A 27,040-nucleotide genomic window follows, 5' to 3' on the forward strand; every position below is an offset into this window, starting at 1 on the left:
GCGCCCGCCCGCCCTCGGGGCCGCTTTTTATACACGTGACAAGCTGCGCGGTGGTCAACACGTTTCTCTCCGCCGCGGCGGGCAGGTGGCGTGGAGGCGCGCACGACCTTCAGCTGGAAAACGTACGTTTAAAATGCCTAATGGTTTTGCATGTACTACCTACTACTGGAATGTGAAAAATGACTCAACAGCCTGGCTTCTAGTTAAAGTGAAAGCACCGCGCTGTTTTTTCTAAGAATGGCTTTTTAAAACCCCTGTTAAGGGCTGCATCAATAGGAGTATAGCATCTAGATCAAGGGAAGTAATAGTGCCACTGTATTCTGCTCTGGTCAGACCTCACCTGGAGTACTGTGTCCAGTTCTGGGCACCACAGTTCAAGAAGGACACTGACAAACTGGAACGTGTCCAGAGGAGGGCAACCAAAATGGTCAAAGGCCTGGAAACGATGCCTTATGAGGAACGGCTAAGGGAGCTGGGCATGTTTAGCCTGGAGAAGAGGAGGTTAAGGGGTGATATGATAGCCATGTTCAAATATAATAATAATAATAATAATTTATTATTTATACCCCGCCCATCTGGCTGGGCCCCCCCAGCCACTCTGGGCGGCTTCCATAGAAACCAGGAAACACTAAAATATCATACATTAAAAACTTCCCTGAACAGGGCTGCCTTAAGATGTTTTCTGAAATGTCAAGTAGTTGTTTATCGTTTTGACATCTGCTGGGAGGGCGTTCCACAGGGCGGGCGCCACTACCGAAAAGGCCCTCTGCCTGGTTCCCTGTAGCTTTGCTTCTCGCAATGAGGGAACCACCAGAAGGCCCTCGGCACTGGACCTCAGCGTCCGGGCAGAACGATGGGGGTGGAGACGCTCCTTCAGGTATACTGGGCCGAGGCCGTTTAGGGCTTTAAAGGTCAACACCAACACTTTGAATTGTGCTCGGAAACGTACTGGGAGCCAATGTAGGTCTTTCAAGACCGGTGTTATGTGGTCTCGGCGGCCGCCCCCAGTCACCAGTCTAGCTGCCGCATTCTGGATTAGCTGTAGTTTCCGAGTCACCTTCAAAGGTAGCCCCACGTAGAGCGCATTGCAGTAGTCCAAGCGGGAGATAACTAGAGCCTGCACTACTCTGGCGAGACAGTCTGCGGGCAGGTAGGGTCTCAGCCTGCGTACCAGGTGGAGTTGGTAGACAGCTGCCCTGGATACAGAATTGACCTGTGCCTCCATGGACAGCTGTGAGTCCAAAATGACTCCCAGGCTACGCACCTGGTCCTTCAGGGGCACAGTTACCCTATTCAGGACCAGGGAGTCCTCCACACCAGCCCGCCCCCTGTCCCCCCAAAACAGTACTTCTGTCTTGTCAGGATTCAGCCTCAATCCATTAGCCGCCATCCATCCTCCAACCGCCTCCAGGCACTCACACAGGACCTTCACCGCCTTCACTGGTTCTGATTTGAAAGAGAGGTAGAGCTGGGTATCATCTGCATATTGATGGACACCCAGTCCAAACCCCCTGATGATCTCTCCCAGCGGCTTCATATAGATGTTAAAAAGCATGGGGGAGAGGACGGAACCCTGAGGTACCCCACAAGTGAGGGCCCAAGGGTCTGAACACTCATCCCCCACACCACTTTCTGAACACGGCCCAGGAGGAAGGAGCGAAACCACTGTATAACAGTGCCCCCAGCTCCCAGCCCCTCTAGACGGTCCAGAAGGATGTTATGGTCGATTGTATCAAAGGCCGCTGAGAGATCCAGCAGAACTAGGAAACAACTCTCACCTTTGTCCCTAGCTCGCCGGAGATCATCAACCAGTGCGACCAAGGCAGTTTCGGTCCCATGATGAGGCCTGAACCCCGATTGGAAGGGATCCAAATGGTCCGCATCCTCCAGGCGTGCCTGGAGTTGTTCAGCAACCACACGCTCAATCACCTTGCCCAAGAATGGAAGATTTGAGACTGGGCGATAGTTGGCCATACTGGCCGGGTCTAAAGATGGTTTTTTAAGAAGCGGTTTAACGACCGCCTCTTTCAGCGGATCTGGGAATGTTCCCTCACAGAGGGAAGCATTCACCACCCCTTAGAGCCCATCGCCCAGCCCTTCCCGGCTTGCTTTTATTAGCCAGGATGGGCAAGGATCAAGGAGACAGGTGGTTGGTTTCACGTGTCCAAGCAGCCTGTCCACATCCTCGGGGGTAACGGATTGAAACCGATTCCATGCAACTTGACCAGACAGGGCTCTAGCACTCTCCCGCCCCAGCCCTGCTCCCACGGTGGTGTCTAGCTCCTTCCGAATATGAGTGATTTTATCTGCAAAAAACTTTGCAAAATCGTTGCAGGAGATCTTGGGGTCTTTACAAGGCCCCGGTGGTAAAGGTGGTTCCGTTAAATTGCGGACCACCTGAAAGAGTCTCCTGCTACTATTTTCTGCAGATGCAATAGAGGCGGTGAAGAAAGTCTTCTTCGCCGTTGCTATCGCCACTTGGTAGGCTCGACGTTGAGCTCTAACCTGTGTCCGGTCAGATTCGGAGTGAGTTTTCTGCCACCGACGCTCTAGCCGTCTCAGCGATTGTTTCATCGCCCTCAGCTCCGAAGAAAACCACGGGGCTGTCCGGGCTCCATGCAATCGGAGAGGGCGCTTCAGAGCCAGACAGTCAATAGCCCTGGTTAACTCCGCATTCCAGCGGGCCACCATATATAAAAGGATGTCACATAGAGGAGGGAGAAAGGTTGTTTTCTGCTGCTCCAGAGAAGCGGACACGGAGCAATGGATCCAAACTACAAGAAAGAAGATTCCACCTAAACATTAGGAAGAACTTCCTGACAGTAGGAGCTGTTCGACAGTGGAATTTGCTGCCAAGGAGTGTGGTGGAGTCTCCTTCTTTGGAGGTCTTTAAGCAGAGGCTTGACAACCATATGTCAGGAGTGCTCTGATGGTGTTTCCTGCTTGGCAGGGGGTTGGACTCGATGGCCCTTGTGGTCTCTTCCAACTCTATGATTCTATGATTGTAAGGGAGAGATTGTTTTGGTTCCTGCACATCCTGCACTTCATACTCCCCTCCCCGCCTCAAGTTCTCTGAGGGAGTCCATGCTAGCAAGGAGCTGCAGTTCCTTTTCTGAAGAGGCACACCAAATCCCCTCAGTTTTTACTTTTAGAAAGTTAGTGAAGGCAATTTTGCCCCAGTAGATCTTCCTTCTTGATTAGTTCCGAGAGTCATTGTTGCTGCTTATGTCTGGAATCGGCTGGGCAGTTTCTTCTGTTTTCTGCTGCTGCTTCAGTATGTCTTTATAACGATGTTGTTACTGCTATGACTGAAAGGTGGCTGTGTTAGTTTAATGCAAATACATAAGTGCACAGATGAGGAAACTTCAGTCATTGGCCTGTTTAGGGAAGTTTTTAATGTTTAACATGTCTTTAATATTTTATTGTGAGCCGCCCAGAGTGGCTGGGGAAACCAGATGGGCAGGGTACAAATTATTTGTTTGTCAGTTTTTTTATTATTGGTGGTGGTGTGGCCAGAGAGCCAGATTTGAATCTGGGACAGGTTCAGATCCAAGCTCAGCTGTGATCCTCACCTGCATGAGCAACTATCCCTTTAACCACTCTATCTCATTGTAAGGATAACTACTGCTTTGTGTTCCTTGTATTTTTATGCTGTGAAGTGCCCTGAGATCTACAGATGAAGGACAGTATACAAATTTAATTCATAATAGTAATAATAATCCATGTAGTAAATCAGTAAAGGATAGCACACAACTTTTCTCATTCTCCGATTATTTCTGTAAATTTCCCAAGGCCTAACCAACCCTTAGCCATGTGTAAAGCAAACATATGAACATGTAATATCCATTTTTTCCTATCTGTTAAAGGACTTAACCAAATCCTAAATCAGCTTCAGGTGAACTGAATAACTTTGAGCAAGTACATTCCATCTGTAATTTCTCATATATGATGAAATGGGGAAAATAACAATGAAGCTCAGAACATAATAACAATGAACCTGCTATGAAGAAAAGCACAGAAAACTAGTATTATATCCCCAAAGGCTCACAACTAATTTCACATGTAAAGCTGGAATCTCCACTTGTGATAGTGGCATTTAAAAAAAATGTTTTGTGTTGTGTGTGTCTTTTTTTCCCAAGGGAAAAAAGCCATATATCCTACTTAGGTTCATGTCAAGTCACTGTCTGGATTGTGGCATATACATGGACATACACTTAAGAGAATGAATATCAATAGCATAACTGCAGATTTCTCTTGGAACAAATAGTTAAGACCTTTTCCTTGAAAGGGTTTAGACATGGGTAGGCAAACTACGGCCCGGGGGCTGGATCTAGCCCAGTCACCTTCTAAATCTGGCCCGTGGACGGTCCGGGAATCAGCGTGTTTTTATGTGAGTAGAATGTATCCTTTTATTTAAAATGCATCTCTGGGTTATTTGTGGGGCATATTAATTCGTTCATCTATTTATTTTTTTCAAAATATAGTTTGGCCCCCACAAGGTCTGAGGGACAGTGGACTGGCCCCTTGCTGAAAAAGTTTGCTGATGCTTGGTTTAGAGTGATATGAGTTTTCTTGATTTAAAGGAGGGGAAAGGCATACCATTACTTAGGTGGGGGGGGGGGTCTAAAATGAGCAACTGCCTAAAGCAGTCTGTAACACTGCACATTGCAAACTTCGTATTGCATCTTAATTTTGTTTCTTACAGATAAAAGTGTGAAAGATCATATAGCTGCCTAGGGCATCCTTCAATTTATACATGTGTAATGATCTTCCTGAAATCTGCCTGTGAACTGGTTTTGAATCAGAATTATTGTGGAATATAAATTATTAATTGCTTTCTTGGGCAAGTTGGCTCCTTTGCAATTTGCATTTCTACTTGGGATAAAGAAGAGATTTGTTATTTATGTGGGAATATGAAGATGCATTTGAGAACCATAGATGTGGGGTTTGGGTTTTTTTAAAAAACATATTTTTAAACAGACACATTTAAACATAAACATAGAAGGGTCATAGAAGCCAGTGGATTTTCACCTACAGATTACCAAAACTTTTTGCTGGCAAGGTATCAGTGCTTAAACTTTATATATAAATTATAAAGATCAATGTATTACCATATAAAACAACCAGCCAAGGAAATGCTTAAGTTGGACCATATCGACTAAGATATGCTAAGACTACCATCGGAAGGTGCTCTAATATGATGCACTGAAGAGCAAGTCACAGACAACCATAAAAGTAACACACACACACACACACACACACACACACACACAATATACATATAAGAGGGCATACAAAATGTTCAATTATATGATGGTCTACAAAAACAGATTAAAAACCCTAAACATTGTAGGTGAAAACCAAGTGTGTCACTCTGCTTGAGGAAAGAACTTTTGATCCAGCAGACACCTTTAACAGTAGAAATGTAGGGGAGTCAATTTCTACTATTAATTGTCTAGGTCACATTACACCATATAAATGTTGTTTAAAATTCATCAGTGTTCAAAATTCTAAGACATCAAAACCCATCTACAATACCAGATTCCTATTTTCCCATTTTGACTACAACATCTGTCATTGACTTGTTGAGTTTCTTCATGGAATTTGCCATTTTGGAGATTTTATCCCATTTTTCTGATTCAAGAGACTGATGTAACACATGCCTTGTTTTTAACGCTGATATTGCTTCATCCAGCTGCAGCATCTTATTGGAAGTCTGTAGAAGACTGCTTTCTTTATCAATGAGCTAAAGAAAGAAAATTGTGAAAGAAAAGATGTTCCTTAGGAACAAATATTAAGCAAACATTTTTTAAAAAATACACTGAATACCTGTTTCTTCTCTTTCCCAACAAGAAAAAGGAAGTGCTTGGGAAATGGTACAGTGGATCTGGGCTGCTACAGTTGGAGGATTCCTCTTTCCTGAAAATCACCTCTCAAGCAACCTTTTGCCCCAAAGGTGCTGCAAACAGACATACTGTATCAGGTGGTGAATGGCTGCTGTGGTTTTTCGAATGGATGGTGCAACTAATATTGTGGGAAAGGCTTGTGAGTAGTGTGCTTTATGTTGATTGGGAATTTGTACCATGCTGCCTAGAAATTTTCTCCAATTTTAGTTATATAGATATAGTTATTATAGATATGGATATTGTATCTATGCATTTGGATTTTTCAATGTAAATCATCTGAAATTGGGCTTATGGTACATCTGTATATTTTAATCATGTATCTTGGTTTTCCTTATTGTAAACTGCTTAGAAATTCATTAATAGTAAGAGACCTACTTACAAAGAAAAAAGTAAGAGGTCTACAAATGGATGAAACAAATGGATAGCAAGGTTAGTTAAGTACATTGGGAAAATGTTAATTTCCTCACGTTGTGGTCGCAATCCAGACTGGGTTCCCTGCAGCTGCTTTTTTTTAAAGAGGAAAGACTGGCGCTAATCACATTTTTAAGCATCATGTTATGCATAAGCATAATACATAGTTTGGCCCTAGGCTTACAAGCAAAAGCAAATTAGGTTTGCAGTTATATTTGTGCTTTATAGTAAGACTGCAAACCTATGCATGCTTTCTTGGGAATACTTCCACAGAATTCAATAGGATTTACTTCCAAATAAACACACATAAGAGTACAATGTAAGGATTACTCAGACTTCATAAAGTGTGTACAAATGGTAGAAATGCGTATTTCTCTCACTTACACCTGCTTTCACTTCCTTCCCTTCCCTTTGTTATTTCATTTATGTCAAGTATTACATTCCAAGCCACCTTGGGGGTACGGTCCTTTGGTACTCTGTAAAGCACCATACACAATGATAGTGCTATATAAATAACGATGATGCATTGTCTACCACATACATCATCAAATAAAGTAGGGTTTGTCAAGGGAAGCTCATGATGGCAAATGTCCCCAAATTATCAGTAAATAACATGATTTACATATTTGTCATCATGACTATATTACTTCTGGTATCAAGCAGTACATTTCTGAATACTAATTGCTGGGGATGTCAAGCAAGTGTTAATATGTTCATGTCCTGTTTGTGGGATTCACAGAGGTATCTGCTTTTCTTATGTTCTTATATATACATAGCAATTATCTATTTGGGCTCCAACTGAGCCCAAAATGGCTTTGTTTGCAGACCCGCAACTTCTTTATAGACTGGATAAAAGAGTACCTGGTTCTGTAGATTAGATGCAAGATCAACCAGCAGAACTTTGTCTCTTTTTAGTTCAACATTGTCCTGCTCCTCTCTGTCCAACAAGGCTCTTGCTTCAGTTACTCGACTGCTCATTGTTGCAATGCTTAACTTAAAAGATGTGTTTCCTTTTTCCAAAATTCTAATCTGTTAGAAACCACAAACAATAAATAAACCAGAAAGAGAGATAATAAAAGACTAAAGTATCAAAATAAAAATGTTTCAGAAATGTTTTGTCTCTGAAACTAATGTCAGTGTACTGGAAAAAGAAAATATCACCAGTGTTGAAGCAATGATTCTTCAACATCAACTTGGCTGGACTGGTCATGTGGTTCAGATGTCTTCCAAAGCAACTACTCTATTCCCAACTTAAGAATTGAAAGCGAAATACTGGTGGACAATAGGTAAAGGGGCCCCTGACAGTTAGGTCCAGTCGCGGAGGACTCTGAGGTTGCGGCATTCATCTCGCTTTATTGGCCAAGGGAGTTGGCGTTTGTCTGCAGACAGCTTCCGGGTCATGTGGCCAGCATGACTAAGTTGTATCTGGCGAACCAAGAGCAGTGCACGGAAATGCCGTTTACCTTCCTACTTGCACTTTGACGTGCTTTTGAACTGCTAGGTTGGCAGGAGCAGGGACCAAGCAACGGGAGCTCACCCCGTCGCGGAGATTCGAACCGGCGACCTTCTGATTGGCAGGCTCTAGGCTCTGTGGTTTAGACCACAGCACCACCAGCACCACCATAAAAGAAGTTTAAAGATGCTCTTGAGGGAAATCTTTAAAAATGCAGTATGAGCATAGATAATTGGGAAACACTGGCCTGCGAGTACTCCAGTTGGATAATAGCCTTTACCAAAGGCTACCAATAGAATTGAAGAAGCATGAACATAGGACAAAATGAGCTAAGAGGAAGGCACATTTGGCAAATCCTCACCGTGATCAACTCCCGCCCAGAAACCTATATCTGCACTGAAAGAATGTGTGGATCCAGAATTGGCCACCACAGTCACTTAAGGACACACCGTTAAGACCATGTTTATGGAAGACAATCTTACTTGGCCACAAGTGGTTGCCAAAGAAAGAAAGAAAGAAAGAAAGAAAGAAAGAAAGAAAGAAAGAAGACAGTTTGACCCAGTCAAGAAAAATCCTTCAGTATCCCTTTATGCCTAGATTAGTGTTCTGATCTATGAACCTGCTAAGAAATGAGTCCTATTGCTCATTTTCAGAATTATAAAGCACTAAGAGAATCTCTAGCATCATACAACCTTATCCTCAAGATCCTGGAAGATGCTATTTTCCTGTTTCAGGAGTTCTTGGTGCCTCTTGATCTCTTGTTGCAGATGTTCTTCACGATCTTTCAAAGTAAGAAACTGAGCAATGCTGGCAGAGTGTGATGTATAGCTCTCCTCCTTGAGTGCTTTCTCCTGTAGCAAGTTATACAAGCAAGGGTGAACTAAGCATGAAATTACATATCTTGTACAGTTCTTGAAAGCACAGCAGTTGATCAATGGCATTTGGAGTAATAACCTTCAAATAATTTAGTTGTGTAGCTGGACCCTTTCCTATGTCTGCCTACACAGGCTTTAACTTCCTACAGCTCCTAGTTAATTGGCTTCCTTAATGAAAGCTCCCAGCAAAAGGTTTGGAAAAGCATGCACTTATAACAAAGGACAACTCAGGAGGCACATGCTTTTAGTGCCTAACCAGTTGTACAAATGAAATTGGTTAAAGCAGGTAATAGGAAAAATATAGAGCACAAGTCTGCTACATGACTGTTTTTTTGGCCAGCATAACTCACAATGGATACACATCCATATTTGTCTACTATGAAGATAAATGAAGAATCAGTTTCAAATCCAAACAAGTTCTGTGTGTCTTTAATCTGTTTGGAATCGGGAGAATCAGGTGCAGTGAATAAATGTATCCAGCTCTTCCTATGTAATACCCTTGAAAACACACTCAGGTCACTCAGATTTTCTTTTCCTTGTTTCTTGGTGTCTGAATTGTCCTAACATTATGCTTTTGCTCAACACTCAAGGGATATTATATAATTATTATTATTTTCCCAGAGTGTTATTTAAACACTGAAGGAAATTATTTATACCCAGATCTCACAATCTAATTTGCATGACATAGATGTATTTTAAAAGTAGTAACATTTTCACCCCTGGAGAGATCGAGGAAGAATGAATATTCAGTTGGCCTACTTCTATCAGTGGCTTTCAGGAATTTACAGATTCTTTATTCGTCAACTATTTTCTGGTTTATGCAAATGATCTATAAAAAATAATTATTTGGCAACTTCCACACACAAATCTATTGAAAAACAGGAACTCTCCTATGTACAATCTTCTGCAAATAGTTTATATCAATTGGTTAGATTGTTTCTTTTCTTACAATGTTTGTTTGCCTGGTAAGTTCCAAGAGCCTGGACCGCAGTGCAGAATTTTCCTTGTTCAGTGCTGTATAATCACCCACCATTTTACTTCTTAAGAAACGATCCTGTTCTGCTAGTAGCTCTCTCTCACGTATTTGTTGATGAAGGAGAGATATCTCATTCCTAACCAGAAAATGTATGCACATTTTATTTATCCAATCATTTATATCCTGCTTTTTGATTCAAGGAACACCTAACTTCCTAACACAGCTTCACAACAATTAAAATCCACAGTAAAATAAGTCGCCACAATAAAAAATAATAATCAAATCAAAGAAAAACTTGAACAGATAAAGGAATGAGTTATAATAGAAGAGCAATAATCAACTAATAAGCATGCTCTCCAAACACGTGGATGGAGCCTGGTCCCTTGTGTGCTGGGGTACCCAATTCCAGGCTACGAAATGAAGTTCTGCAAGGAGACAACTTTCTCTTTCCTGCAGCAGAAACTGTATTACTAAATCACAGCAGTTTTCAAAACTGTAAGGCAGGTCCTCCATATGGGAGACAATATGTTTCATGACTGGGTCAAGAGCTGGAAGTGAATTGGCTCTTATTTCTTTTAGGCTACTTGGATGCAACTAATTATGAATAAAGGCATGAGTGGGCATATGGTCTTGTAACTTTGTGGATATTTGCTGAATTTAAAACAATGCAACCTCAACTAGTCTTCACAATCTGCCAGATTCATTTGTTGATACCGTAGTTCGTGAGTGATTTGTTCTTGCATCGCTGCTGTTTTCTTAAAGATCTTATCTTCCATTTCATTCACAGCAGATTGAACTTTCAATAACTCCTGCCTCTTTTCAGAAAGCTGCAACTCCACCGCCTTCTGCTGTTCTGACCGTTGCTTAACCTTGATTTAATTTCAACAGGTGAAAGAAGGTAAGTATAGTTTATCACAGCTCAAACCTGGTTACATGAATATGTGTCAATATTTGGGGCTTACAAATGGTTGCCATTCTGCAGTTTCCCAGATAGCAACATCATGTATGCAGATGAAGTTTCTGGATCCTTTCACCAAAAAGAGTCCAAAGATATAGCATGAGTAAAACACACACACAAGCAACTGAAGGCTTTATACAGGGGGCTTCTTGCTTTATTGAGTTTGTATGAACACAGCCAAACAGATGGCCTGCTCTATCAACACCAGTCATCTGTTTTTATATGGTGATGACTAATTCTAGGCACCAACAACATCATAAGATGCCTAAGCTGGCCTTCTTTTCAGCAACGAGACTGAAATAGTATCACCGTAACTGTGGTGTAACCCCCAAACCAGACTGGGTAACAGTCTTGAGGCTTTGACCTCCCCTTGTAGCAGGTTGCTTGGTTGACTCATTTAAGACATTTTGGGTCACTTTTCCTAAACTGTTGTCTGAATCATACAGGCACCTCTGGTGTGAGATATCTAACTGCTGTCCTACTCTGCCAGACTACAATGATAATCATACAGTGGTACCTCGGGTGACATACGCTTCAGGTTACAGACTCTGCTAACCCATAAATATTGCTTCAGGTTAAGAACTTTGCTTCAGGACTTCCGGAGGCGGCGCGAACGGCAATGGCTGCCAGCTCCTGAACGGGAGAGGGTAGCTCCGTTGAAACGGGTCGCCCGCTACGGCGAAGCGGGGACCCATCCAGAAAAACCACAGGCAGCAGAAGCCTGTGGTCCTGAGACCCGGCGGGCGCCAAAAGCAGCCCCTAAAACGACGAAGGGACCCCGTAAGGGGCTCCGGACCGCGGAGGGGGTAGCGGCGCTGTGGGTCGTTGCGCGATCAACGGAGCGAAGCCGCGTCGCTGTTGCCGGTGAGCGCTGACCTTTCTTCTTGAAACTGCTAGCTTTGGAAAGCAACAACCCGTGAGTAATTTGGACACTATACTTCTAAAGCCTCTAAAAATTGTGAATTTGGCTGAAAGCGGAGTGACGAAAAACAGGAAGTCCGTCTTCCGCTGACACTGAACTTGAAAGTAAAGAGCAGGAGGAGTGGAGACAAAGAGTAATTTTTTGCATTGACTGATCTGGCATCTATTTAAACTGTTGTTTCTGGCTGATTTAAAGACTTTAAGTGGCTGTTTTTTGGACCTTCATTGAGACAAGGGTACCTGTCTTCTGTTGATCTATTGGATTACAAATAAAAGTAAGAAACCCAGGTACTGGAGCTGCCTGAGTAACTGAGCAGTCAGCCTGCAAGCTTTGGATACTTTGAATCTGAACTTTGGAACATACTGAGTTTGAATTTGTTACTTTGAAACACTTGTGGTCTAAGCACTTTTGGAAACAATGTTTGGCTTTAAGTTTTAACTCTGCTAAAACTTATCTTTGTGAAGATCTTTGGAGATCAATTCAGACTTACTAACTTCAATTGGATTGGACTTCCTCCCCAAAGACATTCTAAGCTCCACCTAGAGGATTTTTGGATTTACAGCAGTGACTTTGTTTTACTTTCTCTTTCCCGGCCTCCTGTTTGAGTGTTACCATCTGGGCTCTTACTTTCTCATGGGAACAATTCAGTTTGACCTTGGCTTTTAGATAACTTTGGAATGAGTGGAACAAGAAAAAGGGGAAGAACCAGACAAACAACGTTAACTTTACCGACAGTCTCACAGCGTAGATCATCTGTGCCTGCTTTGCCTACTACTTTGCCTCCTGAGGCAGAAGCGGCCTCCCTGCTACAATCAGGGGAGGGAGAAACTGAGGAATTACAACTGGAAGATATGGCCTCAGGAGCAAGTGGCACTATTTTGGAGAAAATTTTTGAAAAATTGGAGGCTCTGGACAGAAAGGCTGACCAGCAATCAGCTAAAATTGACTTAAACACAGAAAGTTTAAATAGACTAACTGGACAAGTTGCACAGAATGTTCAATCTATTGGAGAATTGAAGGAGGCTGTAGGTGAAAATCGGAAACTGGCGGAAGACACTAGCCAAAGATTGGGACAGCTTGAAAAAGAAGTAAGACCACTCAGCAAACAAGTAGGAGAACACCAGATCTACTTTTCCATGACAGAACTTCGGAACAGGGAGGCCAATTTAAGGATACGCTCAATTCCAGAAGTGGAAGAAGGTAACTTAACTGAGTTCCTTACCAAGGAATTTTCCAAGTTTTGGAACTTAGAAGAAAAAGACTTTAAAATACTATCTGCTTTTAGGCTTGGAAGACTTATAAAGAAGGAGAAGCCCAGAGACTGTTTGATAATATTGAGATCAAAGGAGGAAAGGGACAAGATTCTAGGCCTGCACTACGGAAAGTCACTGGATATTTTGGACAAAAGAATTGAAATTTATAAGGATATTCCTAAACAGCTGTTGGATCTTCGAGCAGACTACTCGGAATTAGTAAAACTGCTAAGGAGCAACTCAATCATCTTCAGGTGGGAGTTTCCCCAAGGGTTGTCGTTTACTTTCAGAGGGAGGAAGATTAAAATTAGAACGCCGGAGGATAGAGACAAGTTTTTGGTGGCACACGGAGAAGATCTTCATAAGGGACTTGGATTACCCCCAGGGCCTGAACCTCCGGGGGTTCCTGCACCCTCGGACCCCCAAAAATCTGACAATAAGGTACCCCCACAGCAAGAATAACCAGATATATTCAGGATGTCTCTGCAACTTTTGAGCTGGAACATAAATGGCTGTAACATTCCAGGAAAAAGGAGAAAAATCTTTCACATTTTAAAAAAGGAACATTTGGACATTATTTGCTTACAGGAAACACATGTGACCAGGCTCCACAGAAAAGTGTTAATAAATAAAAGACTTGGTCAGGAATTTATATCTTCGGATACAGTTAAAAAGAGAGGTGTGGTAATTTATGCAAAAGAGAGCCTTTCACCTAAATTTCTGTTTAAAGATGAGCATGGAAGAATTTTGGCGATAGAAATACAACATCAAGGGGAAAAAATACTGATATTAGGAATTTATGCTCCAAATGAAGGAAAATCGGAATTCTATAAGAAGTTGCATGAGACCATGCTGGACTATCTGGACTACAACAACATCATTATGATGGGAGATATGAATGGAGTTGTATCAACCAATATGGATAAGTCACAGAGCCAAAAAATTTCTAAAGATGGGAGACTACCAAAGACCTTTTTTGAAATGACAGACAATATGGACTGGATTGACATTTGGAGAGTGAGAAACCCCTTGGGAAGGGAAGGAACATTTTTCTCTGAAGCCCAACTGACTTGGACAAGAATCGACCAGATATGGATAACTAGAGGTCTGGCACCTAAGATCAGAAAGGTGGAAATCTGCCCAAAGACATGCTCCGACCATAACGCACTGAGAATGGACATGACATTGATTCCAACCGGTTCCTTCAGATGGAAGATGAATGATGGCCTGTTTAGAGATCAGGAGATCACTAAGAAGGCCCAAAAAGCCCTAAAGGATTATTTTGAGATCAATATGAACACCACAGTGGAAAAAAGAACTATCTGGGACGCAAGTAAGGCCGTGATGAGGGGGTTCCTGATACAACAGAACACAGTAAAGAAAAGGAAACAAAACGAAAGGAAAGATAAAATTTTGGAAAAAATCAAGGAGTTGGAGAAGAAGTTAAGACTTAATCCGAAGTCCCAGCCGATTCTGAGAGAAATCAAACTTTACCAAGCACAGTATTGTAAACTGATAAATCAGGAAATAGAATGGAAAATCAAACTAATGAAACAAAAAACTTTTGAGTCGGCTAATAAATGTGGAAAACTGCTAGCTTGGCAGTTGAAGAGGAGACAAAAGTTAAACACAGTGACAAACTTAGAGATTGAAGGAAGATGTATCCAGAACCCCGGAGAGATTAGAAAGTGTTTCCAGAGATATTTCAAAAAATTATACACTCAAGGGCCACAAGATGAAGCAGCGATTAAACAATTTCTAAAGACAAATGGACTGGCAAAGTTGTCAGAAGAAAATAGATCAATTCTGAATGGCAAAATAACACGACAAGAGATTGAGCAGGCCATCCAAAATATGAAACAGGGCAAATCACCAGGACCAGATGGGCTGACCTCCAAGTATTATAAGACATTGAAAGACTATTTGATACAACCACTGATGGAGGTCAGCAATGAAATTTTAGAGGGGAAGAAGGCGCCAGAATCGTGGAAAGAAGCTTTCATCACATTGATACCAAAATCGGAAACTGAAAAGACACAGCTTAAGAACTACCGTCCCATCTCCCTTTTAAATGTGGATTACAAAATATTCGCAGACGTTTTGGCAAGTAGATTCAAGAGGGTTTTAAACAAAGTAATCCATAAAGACCAGGCAGGCTTTCTCCCAGGTAGACATATGTCTGCCAATACAAGGAACATTATAGATATATTGGAGCTTTTACAAACAGACATAAATACTAAAGCTGTTTTAATTTTTATAGACGCGGAGAAGGCCTTTGATAACATATCCTGGAAGTTTATGAAAGGGAATCTAAAAGAAATGGGAGTGGGCCGGGGGTTTGAGAATGGGATTGATGCAATATATTCAGAACAAAAGGCTAAACTGATAGTTAACAATGTGGTTACAGAAGAGTTTAAAATTGAAAAAGGAACACGACAAGGCTGTCCGATTTCCCCGTTACTATTTATCTCGGTCCTGGAGGTGCTCTTGAACACGATTAGAGGGGACAGGTTGGTGGAAGGGATACAGGTCGGAGCGAAACAATACAAACTTAAAGCGTTTGCAGATGACTTAGTTCTGACATTACAGGAGCCAGAATCTAGTACGAAAAGAGTACTACAACTAATCCAGGATTTTGGTCGGGTGGCGGGATTTAAACTAAATAAGCAAAAAACCAAGGTGTTGGGAAAAAACTTGACAGATATTGAGTCGGAACGGTTTCAGAGAGAGACAGAGTTAACTGTGGTTAAGAAAGTTAAATACCTAGGGGTAAACATAACAGCAAAGAATTTGAGTCTGTTTAAAGATAATTATGAAAAATGTTGGTCTGAAATTAAGAGAGACTTGGATAGCTGGTCAAAACTGAAACTTTCATTGTTAGGTCGAATAGCTGCTATTAAGATGAATGTATTGCCAAAAATGTTATTTTTGTTTCAGACATTGCAGATTGTAGATAAAACGGAGTGCTTCCGGAAGTGGCAGAAAGATATCTCCAAATTTGTCTGGCAGGGCAAAAAGCCCAGAATTAAGTTTAAGATATTAACGGACGCAAAAGAAAGAGGGGGCTTTGCCCTGCCAGACTTAAAGTTGTACTATGAAGCCGCAGCTTTCTGCTGGCTAAAAGACTGGCTACTTCTGGAGGACACGGATGTGCTGGATTTGGAAGGTTTTAACAATGCATTTGGATGGCATGCATATTTATGGTATGACAAGGTTAAGATCAACAAGGTCTTTAAGAACCATATTGTCAGAAAAGCAATATTTAATGTCTGGACAAGATACAAAGACTTATTAGAAAACAAAACACCGAGGTGGCTGTCACCTTTGGAGGCCAAGGCCCGAAAAAGACCCAATATGGAGGCCAATTGGCCAAAATATTGGGAAATACTAGAAAGGGATGGAGACAATTGGAAACTGCAGAGTTTAGAGAAAATGAAAGATAAAGTGCGAGACTGGTTACACTATGCTCAGATTAAGGAAGTGTTTAAGATTGATAAAAAGTTAGGATTCCAGGTGGAGAAATCGAAACTGGAGACAGAACTGCTAGAACCTAAGACCAAGGTACTTTCAAAAATGTATAACTTGCTGCTGAAATGGAACACACAAGACGAATTGGTTAAATCGGCTATGATAAAGTGGGCCCAGGATATTGGGCACAACATTATGTTTGAGGACTGGGAAAGGTTATGGACTACCGGGCTGAACTTCACAGCATGTAATGCTCTGAAGGAAAATGTAATGAAAATGATATATAGATGGTACATGACCCCAGTGAAATTGGCTAAAATACACCATTCGTCTGATAACAAATGTTGGAAATGTAAGGAAAATGAAGGAACATTCTTTCACCTCTGGTGGACCTGCCCTAAAGTGAAGGCCTTTTGGGAAATGATATATAATGAGTTAAAAAAGGTATTTAAGTATACCTTCACCAAGAAACCAGAGGCCTTCCTTCTGGGCATGGTCGGCCAGAACGTGTTAAAGAAGGATAGAACATTTTTTATGTACGCTACAACGGCGGCAAGGATACTTATTGCTAAGAGTTGGAAAACCCAAGATCTACCAACACTGGAAGAATGGCAGATGCAGCTGATGGACTATATGCAACTGGCCGAGATGACTGGCAGAATCCGCGACCTGGGAGAGGAGAGGGTTGAAGAAGACTGGAAGAAATTTAAGATTTATTTACAAAAGTATTGTAATTTGGTTGAATCCTAACAAGGAAGCCAGAGCAGAAATAACTGTCTACCATTAAATTATAATTTTTTATTTGAGTTTAACCTAAACATTGCACTTAAGAGTATAAACAAGATGATAATTTGCTTGGAAAAATTCGTTTTTAATGATGAGAGTGGAAGCGGGAGACGTGAGGGAGTCCGCAATAGAATGAAAAGATGTTATGAAACCTATTTTGTTTGTTAAATATGTATCTGTAAAAAATCTTAATAAAAATTTTTATAAAAAAAAAAAAAAGAACTTTGCTTCAGGATGAGAACAGAAATTGTGCTCCGGCAGCGCGGCGGCAGCAGGAGGCCCCATTAGCTAAAGTGGTGCTTCAGGTAAAGAACAGTTTCAGGTTAAGTACGGACCTCTGGAACGAATTAAGTACTTAACCCGAGGTACAACTGTATTAGTATTTGCAGTAATTGCTAGAAACAAAGCAACCAGATTACCTTTGCTTGTAGTACAAGGATAGTATGTTCTGTGTTACTCAGGTTCATCTGTTGCTGCTCCAGTTCCTGTTGAGCACGCAGTATCTCTACCTCTTTTGCAGAGATCTCTCTGTCATTTTGTTCCTTCTTTCTCTTTGGTGCTATGATTTCTTCTGCCAAAGCCTGTTTCTCTTTCGAATGACGCTCTAAAGGAGAAAGGGAGGAGAATGTAAAATTCCAGTTCCAATTGCTAGCATAAATAGGAATTTATTTCTAAAGCCTAAAATAGAACATTTAAAAAAAGAAGTCCAACTATTGTTCCATAGTCAAATTAATTGATACACCATTTGAGGAAGCGCTAACTGAAATGAAACCAAATCCAAAAGTTTCATGCTGCTTTCTTTTAAGCATAAGAGCTCAGAATGAGAAGCGGGGACCCCCAACTTCTTTCTGTGACAAGGTCCCAAATCCTCCCGGGATGTTGGAATAAAGACACATGAAACAGTATTTTGGGTTAATGGGTGAAAAAGGCCACAACTTTATTGGTTACAGAATATGAGTGGTATTGGCTTAGGCATTGGAAACCACACGACTATATCTGACTCCTGCCCATTCACAGGAAGTCTTGGAAGGGTTAACCACCAGTAGGGGGAGCCCTGCTGACGCACATCAACTAGGAACTCCCTCAGGATCACCGCTAGGGGTCGTGCCATGGCCCTAGCCCCCCATCTGGGGCTTTGGACAGAGACCATGCCCCTCGGATTCCTTTAACAGAATACCCTTGAATTAGGAGGGGTGGGTGATGGCCACTACCTCCCCTCCCCTTGAACCAAATACTCCAATGCCTAGCCGCCAAACTTTACAAAGGTGTGACAATTTGCTACGAGGTAGGTGAAAAACCAAATGGCCGGTTCCAATTTGCCAAGTGGAAAAAATTCCTACCAGGCTGCTTTGACAGGCAACCAACTGAGGTCCATAGTAAAGTCAAGAGATAACGAGCCTAACCTTAGGGAGGGAGGGAGAACTGAGCAAGCAGGAAGAAAAGGGCAAGAGTCCTCAGTCGTGGGCAGTTTAAATAGCCCGCACCATGCCCCCGGACCATCCAGATTGGTCAGCAAGGGATGACATGTCTGAGGACCCCTCAATGGCGCTGGAGCTATCCCGGCTGTGCACATGCTCCCAGCCCTCAACGTCATTTCCCCAGGAACGGGAAATGGCTTTCTCTTTGTGTGTGTGTGTGTGTGTGTGTGAATAGTCTGCCTGATCTACTCATGGCAAACATTCATTAAATGTATTGCACGTTACCATATGTGCTCCTTAGGGAGACCTTAAAAGCTTCTCTTTCTGTCACAGAATGCAGATCTACATTACTATAATGTCCAGGGTGGAGATGGTTATGAAATTCATTAAAAGTGAGCAAAAAAGTGACATCTGTCAAAGCTTGCATGCTTGCACAAATTGAAGTTCAAAGCGTGATACAAAGCTTGCAGTCAAGTAACTATATTTTCATGAATCGTAACTTGTATAATTCTCGAGATACTGTTCCCAAAGCCCACATCATTGAAAAAAATCACACCACTCTATTCCTGCTCCCCTTTTTATTGGCCTACTTCTCATAAAAGTCTTCATCATTGAACCATTATCATACAGATATTCCTTGTTAAAGAAAGGCTGAATGCATACCGGTGTGATCAGTATTACAAAAAAACAGAACAGAAGAGCAAAGGCAGCCAGCTAAAGGTAGCCACTGACACAGTTTAATAAGATATATATTACAGAAATGATCCAAACTCAGGTAAATAAAACAACAGTTAAGAGATTAAGTGAAGGGGTAGATGGTGTATCAGCAATGCACGGGGCTAGTAGTTTTGTCAAAGGAGAAAAAGCTAAGCTGGGGAAAAAAATAAGTTGCTTGTTTAGGTGTCTGCCCTGCAGGCAAAAAAAGAAAACAGTGCCAACAAGGGGGCTGCTTGGAAGCAGGAGACCAGTGGTGGAGGATTGTAAATAATAATACAGAATATCAACTGCATATAATATTATAGATCATAGAAAGAAGTTAAAAAAACCACACCATTCTTCTGTGTTACTTTTGTGTTTCCAGGGGGATGATAATTTGCATTAGAGTCAACATCAGTCATGACATTTTTGAGCTAGAGACCTACTTTTTCAGCTCAAAGATCTAAATCTGAAAAGCAGAGGAATTTCAAGGTTGATATTCAAACTAAGGGTTGAATTGAATTACTGGACAGTTAGAACACAGCATTTTGCATTCATATTCTAAATTTTAGGCTTCAGAAAGAAAAGCCATTTATCCGAAACTGTCTTTGGATAGAGATGATTTCAAGAAAGGAGATACAATGAAGAAATGTATACATCACCAAAATAGTGTGACACTTAAAATCATACAAACTGAAGTGCTCAACTGGATAATGGAAGTAAAGTGAAAAGGTCAAAAGAAGTGCCTTAGGCAGGAGGAGCTGCAGGAACCACTCAAACATGTATCAAAGTTAATAGTGCAGAAGGTGGGGAGTAGGGAATGTAAACCAAAAGGAAAATGTAATAAATAAAACTATGGTTTTGAGCAGTGCATTTTTTCTGGGGGAACACAGTGGTACGCCTACCCCTAAACATTTTGTGAATCTAAGTTTGGCCTCATTGAGGGGCAGTATTTCAATAGGAATAGGAAAATGAGAGTACCCCTAACCATTTTTTAAGAAAAACACTAGTTTTGAGTGTGTAAAAAGATCTTTGAACAAGCAGTACGATGATATTAAAACTAGAATATTAAACAGTAGTATTAAAAATGGAAAACAAGAAGAAATCCCAAGACTTCTTGAGCAAAAGTAAAGATACATGCTGCTTTTTAGAAAGAGAAATAAAAAACAAAGATAGTATTTAAAGGGCAGATAAATTCAGAATTACACATTAAATTCAAGAATGCAAACATCACCTAGTTAATGAAATGCTTGTGTTTGTGGAGACGACTTGTTTTTCAATCAAGGCTTGAAATATAGTTTAACAGTAGTCAAAGCATGCTCATTATAAGTCATGATGCTGTACTCCTTATGGAGTGGCCTACAACCCTTCTGCAGGGACCAATGTTGTGCTTTTCTATGCTGCCAAGCTTATGCTGACAATTAAGAAAATACTCTTCTGCAAAAGTTGATTTCGGATTTTGGAAATTTATACATTTTTTTACTGTATGATTTCATGTATAATTGTCGTAAAGCACTGATTACACACACACTGTATAGCCGTATATAAATATGTTTTATAAATAAATAAACTTTGCTATCTCAGTGAACTTGAGAAAGAGACAACTTTTAAAGCAAAATTGTCAAAGGGAAGGTAATCTTCATGAAAATTGTAGCTAGGGAAGGAAAGGCTACCTCTTCCCTCTCCAGCTGCATTCTTTACAAAGATCCCGCCCCCCCCCCCCCAAGCTACAATTAGGCATGAAAACAGCCTTCCATTGGCAGCAATACAGAATTAAAGAATGCAAAAATACAATTACATTACAGAAAGGATAATCAATAAACTCCATCACTGGAAACAAACTATACTTATCCTGAAGGCATAATTTGAAGTAGTAATACACACTTTGACCACGTGGTGGTGGTATTCTTTTTTAAAAGAATGGCATGGGATGGGAAGGAGTCTGAACCCTGAACCCCACTCTTCAAAAATGCAGCATTTCTATCTATATTTACACATGATCCCTATTAAACATCTTGCTTCTTTCACTTTCTGTGTAATGATTTATCAATATCAAGCACCACTTGGCTCTTCAGAACTAGGTCCAGTGGTTTAAAAAGGTTTGATTTAACAAGGAAATTATGTATCCAGCATAGTTCCAGATTACCCGAAACCCAGTCGGTTTTGTGTTTATATATGAGATGCCCATGTTCCATTCTTCCTCTGCCAAGGTAATATTCAGTCATTTAAATAGGAAAAGTACCAGTTCGTCTTCATCAAAATTGCAGCCTTTCTTCAATGATATTGGCTATTTGGATTATTTACTTTTTAACATAATATTTCCCTTTTATCTTAAATGTTACCTAAATAAATAATAACACCAATAATTTTATTATTTATACCCCACCCATCTGGCTGGGTTTCCCTAGCCACTCTGGGTGGCTTTCAGAATATATAAAATATCTGATACAGGGCTGCCTTCAGATGTCGTCGCTTCTTGCAGTGAGGGAACCAGCGGAAGATGCTCAGAGGAGGACCTCAGTGTCTGGGCTGAGCGATGGGGGTGGAGACGTTCCTTCAGGTATACTGGACCAAGGCCATTTAAGACTTGGTCAGCACCAACACTTTGAATTGTGTTCGGAAACGCACTGGGAGATGCACTTGGTCTCTGGAAAATGAATTTAGGCTCGCTCTGTTTATAGAATATGTATCTGGGTGTTATGTCTACCAAAAGTCCTTTCTCCCACAATTGCCAACTCATCAAGCCAAGGGCTTTCCTTACTCATAGTGTTCAGAAGCTAAAAGCCTCCAGAATTTCCCACTGTTTACTGTATAAAAAATAATTTTTTTGAGGGACGTGGTGAAAGAAGACACCAGGACTGCATGTCAGTCACAGGCAGTGCTTTTTTTTCTAGATAAAAGGGTGCCAGTACTCACCATGAAGTTCTTACAGTAAGTGCCACACTTTTAACCAGTGTTTTTTTTCTAGGAAAAAAGAGTGTTGGTACTGTGTAGCCTTGAGTAACAACCCCCCCACCCGCCCGCCCAAAAAAGCTCTGGTCACAGGAATAACATAAAATTAAATATTACCATCAGCCATGTTGATCTGGTTACTAAGTTGTTCCCTCTCTGTCTTCAGTATGTTCAAACCACTTTCTTTTCTCTTTAGCTCCAGCTGAAGGCCATCAGAATAAGACTGTAATTCCTGTGAACGATATTTATTATTATTACAGTACTACTACAGTACATTGATAGCCTAACTAAGGGAGCAAGATTTAAGTGTTCAACTGGAAAATACTGGTTATGCCATTAGAGAGATAATAAAGAAAAATACCTGTAGCTTTTGCAGCATTTGTTCTGTTTCAGATGCAATGAGAGGTTGCAGTTTGGTGTGTTTTTTAGCCTGATCACGAGTGATGACAGCAAGTTAAGGATAAAATGCAATTTGAAATTAATGTTAAAAAAGAAAACTGTCGAATTTTAAAATAGAAAATTGTCAAGCTGCTTTCATTCAGCTAACATAGAAATAAAATAATTTATTCCAATGTTTCTTTTGAAGTATTTCTTTTCAATACAGGCACCCCACCACGACTTATATGAATTCTATACACCCGCAACTGGGTTTGTGTGTGTCACCACCAAAGAAACAAATAAATTATTTGAAGCAGGAAATAGGCAAAAATGGCACAGAAAAAGTGAGCGAGCTGAAGAGTGGGCAAATACAGTTTGCATGGCCACTTCAAATGTCTCGCTGCCCCAACTCAACGTACTTTCAAGACTAACAGGGAGAGCACCAACAGGCCCCATAGTGGCTCTGGGCACTTGGAGCCACCCAGCCACTGATCCCCAGCTCAACTTTCTGGTCACCAGAAGCAGACAGGGCATGCATGCGCAAAGGCACATCGCCACCTGGGGAAAGGCATGTGGGGACCTGCTGAGGGAGAGCCGCTTTCCAGCCTCTCTCAATAGTACCCTCCCCATTTTATGTGATTTAACGTATTCATGCAGAGTCCAGGAACGTAACCCTTGTGTATGGGTGGGGGGGGGACTCCTGTATTCCATTCCTGTGATTATTTAATAGACTGGCTTTTAGTTAATAGTACTGGATATAGAAAATTAGCTTCCAGTTCAAGGAAGTAAATTTGCTGTTGGAGGTTCTTGATGTAGTCAGATTCTATGCTTGAAGATGAATTATCCATTTCTAAAACCAAAGAAAATAATTTTCATTTAGTGGAACATTTAATTATCAAGCAGAATAAAATCATTATTATGCATTTTTTTTAAAAAAATATTATTATGAAACAATCTGCCTTCAACAGTCATATTTAACATTTTATGTTCTCCAACAGCTACTTTGATGAAATGACGAACATGACCTATGATGCATTCTGCTAAGTTTCCCTTTCATTCCCTTTGACCTCTGTTTAAATCAATGAGAAAATTCTCACAAAGAGGAGAACTTTGTGCACATCAGAGCACACACTGCCTCAAGAAATTAACTGATCCACTTTTCCAACTCATTCATCTCATACTCAGTTCAGGTTATCAAGACTGAGAGATATGTCCTTATTGTTCAGAAACTGTGCACTGTATGTAAAGGATATAAATGATACCTGACAGATTAACTAGACAGGTTCCAGTTGCAGTATTTCAAGAAAAGGTAAAGGTACCCCTGCCCGTACGGGCCAGTCTTGCCAGACTCTGGGGTTGTGCGCCCATCTCACTTAAGAGGCCAGGGGCCAGCGCTGTCCGGAGACACTTCCGGGTCATGTGGCCAGCGTGACATCGCTGCTCTGGCGAGCCAGAGCCGCACACGGAAACGCCATTTACCTTCCCGCTGGTAAGCGGTCCCTATTTATCTACTTGCACCCAGAGGTGCTTTCGAACTGCTAGGTTGGCAGGCGCTGGGACCGAGCAGCGGGAGCGCACCCCGCCGCAGGGATTCGAACCGCCGATCTTTTGATCGGCAAGTCCTAGGCGCTGAGGCTTTAACCCACAGCGCCACCTGCGTCCCATTTCAAGAAAACCTTTCTCCAAATATCCTGTAGTGTTCTACAATGAATATACTAACAAAGCCCAGCTAAATTAAGTTCAAGTATTTAGATGTACGGCAATCTGATTTTATTGCTTTGAATATAAATCATCTAAATATTTCACAAACAGGTTTTAAAGGAACCTAGCTACAAACTGAGAATGTGCACTACTGCATATCTGGACATAAGACCCTGAGTGATCTAAAAGTGTATGATAATCCTCCTTATATTTCACTTCTACATGAAAAAATAATATAATCAATAATCAATAAGCTTTACACCAATGTATTGTTTATAGGCTCAAAGACACTGGCATATATGTGCATAAATATGTATGCTAATAGCTATCCTTCCATAGTTCTTCTTACCTCAAAGCTGGAAATGAAGCAGAACAGGACATTAGGGGTTAAGTCAGAATAAAGCCAATGCAGAGTATTAAAAAACAAAGTGTTACGGAGGGAGTCTATAAAAGCATAGCTGTTCTATGGGTATATAAGGTACTCTTTGTTCAGGTTATTACAGAACTGGAGGGGAGGGAGGGAAAGGGAACAACAGAAATACTTTAATACATTAGACAGTTGGCCTTATTGGAAAGCTGCACTGAATTAGTGGTTGTTTCAGAAAGCAGTTTCCAGCGCCACCTGGCCTCTTTATTACTACAGATCCTCTCACCTCATAAAAGCAAGCTGAAATTAGTGTGAAGCCAACTCCCCCCCAAATCATTTTAATAATAATAATAAAAACTGAAGAAAGGGTGAAACACCTTCCACATTATCTCAAATTATCTGAAAGTAGAAGGGAAATACTCTCTGGCTTCTGCCACCAGCCAATGGACATAGAGCCACTGGAAAGTTGCACCAAGGTAAGGGGAAGATCAACCTGGTCCCATCTATTTGCCAGAGAAGGAGCAGCTGAAGGAAGATTGCTCTTTCAGGAAGGAAGGAATGTAGGAAGCAAGCAAGCGCTTTGCTTCAGCTGACAGTTGCCCTGGGATGGCAGAAGCAAAGGAAATGACACTTTGGCTCCAACCATTGGCCAAGGAACAAGAGTCAATGGGCCAGATTCACCCAAGTTGTTGAGCTAGTGGAAGCCAGTACCCCAAGTGCAACCTGACTCCCACACCTTGCCCATATCTGCTCAGGAGAACCCCCAGAACAGCACAATGGGGAAGGAGAATGCTTGCATGATGATGAATTTCACCAGCTGTTCAGGCAAGTACACCAGCAAGGGGAGATCTGCCTGGCATGAACTGAATATAAATGATTGTAGCTCACTGCTTTGTCCCTTGTCTTCCTTTTTCCACCACTCCTCTTTCCTTGGGTGTCTTGACTTTTTAAATCGTAAGTCCGATGACAGGGTCTGTGTCTCCTTTGTATTGATGTAAGCCACTATGGGAGGCAATAATGGTCTGAAAAGCAGGATAAAATTTCAGCAAATAAAAAAATAAAAATTGCAACACTAAAAGACCTACAAGTGCAATCCTGTACAAGGCTACTGAGCAAGTTCCATTGGCTTACACCCAGGAAACTGATAACAGAATTGCGCAGTACATAGTTTTCCATTGGTCAAGTCCAGGGTGGGGAAACGACTCGACCTAGAGGCCACATTTCTTCATAGGCAACGTTCTGGGAGCCCAATGCTAGTGATAAAACTGCCCTTGTGAGAGCTGTGGTCTGAGAAGGCGTGTGGCTTGGGAAGAGTCCCAGGGACCAGATAAAGAGATCTGGAAGGCTGTATTTATTCGATCCCAGGTCCCAAAGTGCAGCTGATTGGATAAAAGTATTTCTATCTGTCTTTCTATCTATCTATCTGTCTATCTTTCTATCCATCCATCTATTGGTATGTCTCCAAGTGTTCAACTCACAGCAAGTCTTCCATTAGTGGAGCCGGAAAGGCAGTGATTTTTTGAGAGTCACCCCTTGAAGTCCTCATCTTGTCTAGAGGGTTAGGATTCCCTCCAGAGCAAAGTGGGATGGGGGTGCAGCCGGAGATAGAGTGGGGAGGGATAATCACTGAAAATTGCTTCCTTTCCCATTCTGCATTTTAAAAAACTAACGCATATATATGTATCTACATATACATATATATGTGTGTGTGTGTACACACACACACACAAAAACACGCTTTTAAAAACACATATATTTTAATCATAATTACAGCAAGTATAATCACAAGGATGTATTTATTGGGGGGTGTAATTAAAAAAACACAGAGGAAAATATTAAGATTGCTAATATAACCGGGCAGTTTTATAACCGTTAGAAGCACGGTTGTATTTTACCATGGCGATTCATGTCCTAAAAATCCGTTACCCTTTTCAGGCAGGTGGGCATCAGGGAGTTCACGGCGCAGCTGCTTATTCCAGCACTGCAAGAAGAGTAACAAGCGAGTAACAAGAGTTTGTGCAAAAGCGGTTTGCAAAGGTTGCAACGTGAAACAAGAACTAAACAAAAAAACTTCCCCCGGCGCTCCAAATTCCGGGTTTCAAGGGAGAGCAGGATCTGCCCCCGCCCCCACCGGCTGCCTATCAAACAGCGAAGATCTTTTCCTTTCCTTTAGCCGAGGGCTCCCCAAATAGGAAAGCGCCCCAGGAGGAACCACCTCGCCGGAGCGGCGGTCCCGGTAGCCATGGCGACCCAAGCTCCGGAAACAGCTCCGCCAAGCGGCGCTTCCTAGGGGCGGGCTCGCATTTGGGAAGCAGCGGCGCGGATTGGAGGAATGCGACGCACCTGATTGGCGCGTCTTGCTCTGAGCAGCTGCGAGCCATGGGAACGCCAGCTGCGAGTCTTTTCCCTTTCGCTTCTTGCAGGCGAAAGGCCAGCTGGTGGGTTCGCTCCGAGCCTGTCTGGAAACCGCTCCCTTCCATCTGGATCATCGGGCAGGGCTTTCCAACGCCCAAGCCCTGG

At 41.7% G+C, this 27,040-nt stretch overlaps 1 protein-coding gene and 1 long non-coding RNA gene across 8 annotated transcripts; one reads left to right on the plus strand and one right to left on the minus strand.

Annotated features, from left to right (window-relative positions):
• LOC309366712 lies at window positions 1–22,387 on the plus strand. Of its 4 annotated transcripts, XR_014166846.1 has the most exons (5): window positions 14–122; window positions 10,409–10,519; window positions 19,057–19,201; window positions 21,531–21,682; window positions 22,271–22,387. It is a non-coding gene; the product is annotated as an uncharacterized lncRNA (long non-coding RNA). The 4 variants fall into 4 exon arrangements; XR_014166847.1 differs by lacking the exon at window positions 19,057–19,201 and having other exon boundaries at window positions 21,551–21,682; XR_014166848.1 differs by lacking the exon at window positions 19,057–19,201 and having other exon boundaries at window positions 21,605–21,682.
• LOC309366698 (uncharacterized protein) lies at window positions 4,965–26,822 on the minus strand. Of its 4 annotated transcripts, none has more exons than XM_081905464.1 (12): window positions 26,736–26,822; window positions 26,416–26,501; window positions 25,409–25,542; window positions 23,212–23,302; window positions 22,436–22,514; window positions 22,192–22,306; window positions 17,428–17,612; window positions 10,336–10,490; window positions 9,595–9,757; window positions 8,463–8,621; window positions 7,179–7,346; window positions 4,965–5,746 (listed from the first exon to the last, which is right to left on the minus strand). In XM_081905464.1, the coding sequence occupies exons 4-12, from the start codon at window positions 23,298–23,300 to the stop codon at window positions 5,546–5,548; spliced, it is 1,314 nt and encodes a 437-aa protein (XP_081761590.1). In that variant the 5' UTR covers window positions 23,301–23,302; window positions 25,409–25,542; window positions 26,416–26,501; window positions 26,736–26,822; the 3' UTR covers window positions 4,965–5,545. The 4 variants fall into 4 exon arrangements, with proteins under 4 accessions (XP_081761590.1, XP_081761592.1, XP_081761591.1 ...); XM_081905466.1 differs by having other exon boundaries at window positions 26,447–26,501; window positions 26,736–26,788; XM_081905465.1 differs by lacking the exon at window positions 26,736–26,822 and having other exon boundaries at window positions 26,447–26,729.
• Between the last annotated feature and the right edge of the window lie 218 nt (window positions 26,823–27,040).

This window comes from Podarcis melisellensis, assembly GCF_964234715.1.
Source record: "Podarcis melisellensis genome assembly, chromosome: 3".
NCBI lineage: Eukaryota > Metazoa > Chordata > Lepidosauria > Squamata > Lacertidae > Podarcis > Podarcis melisellensis.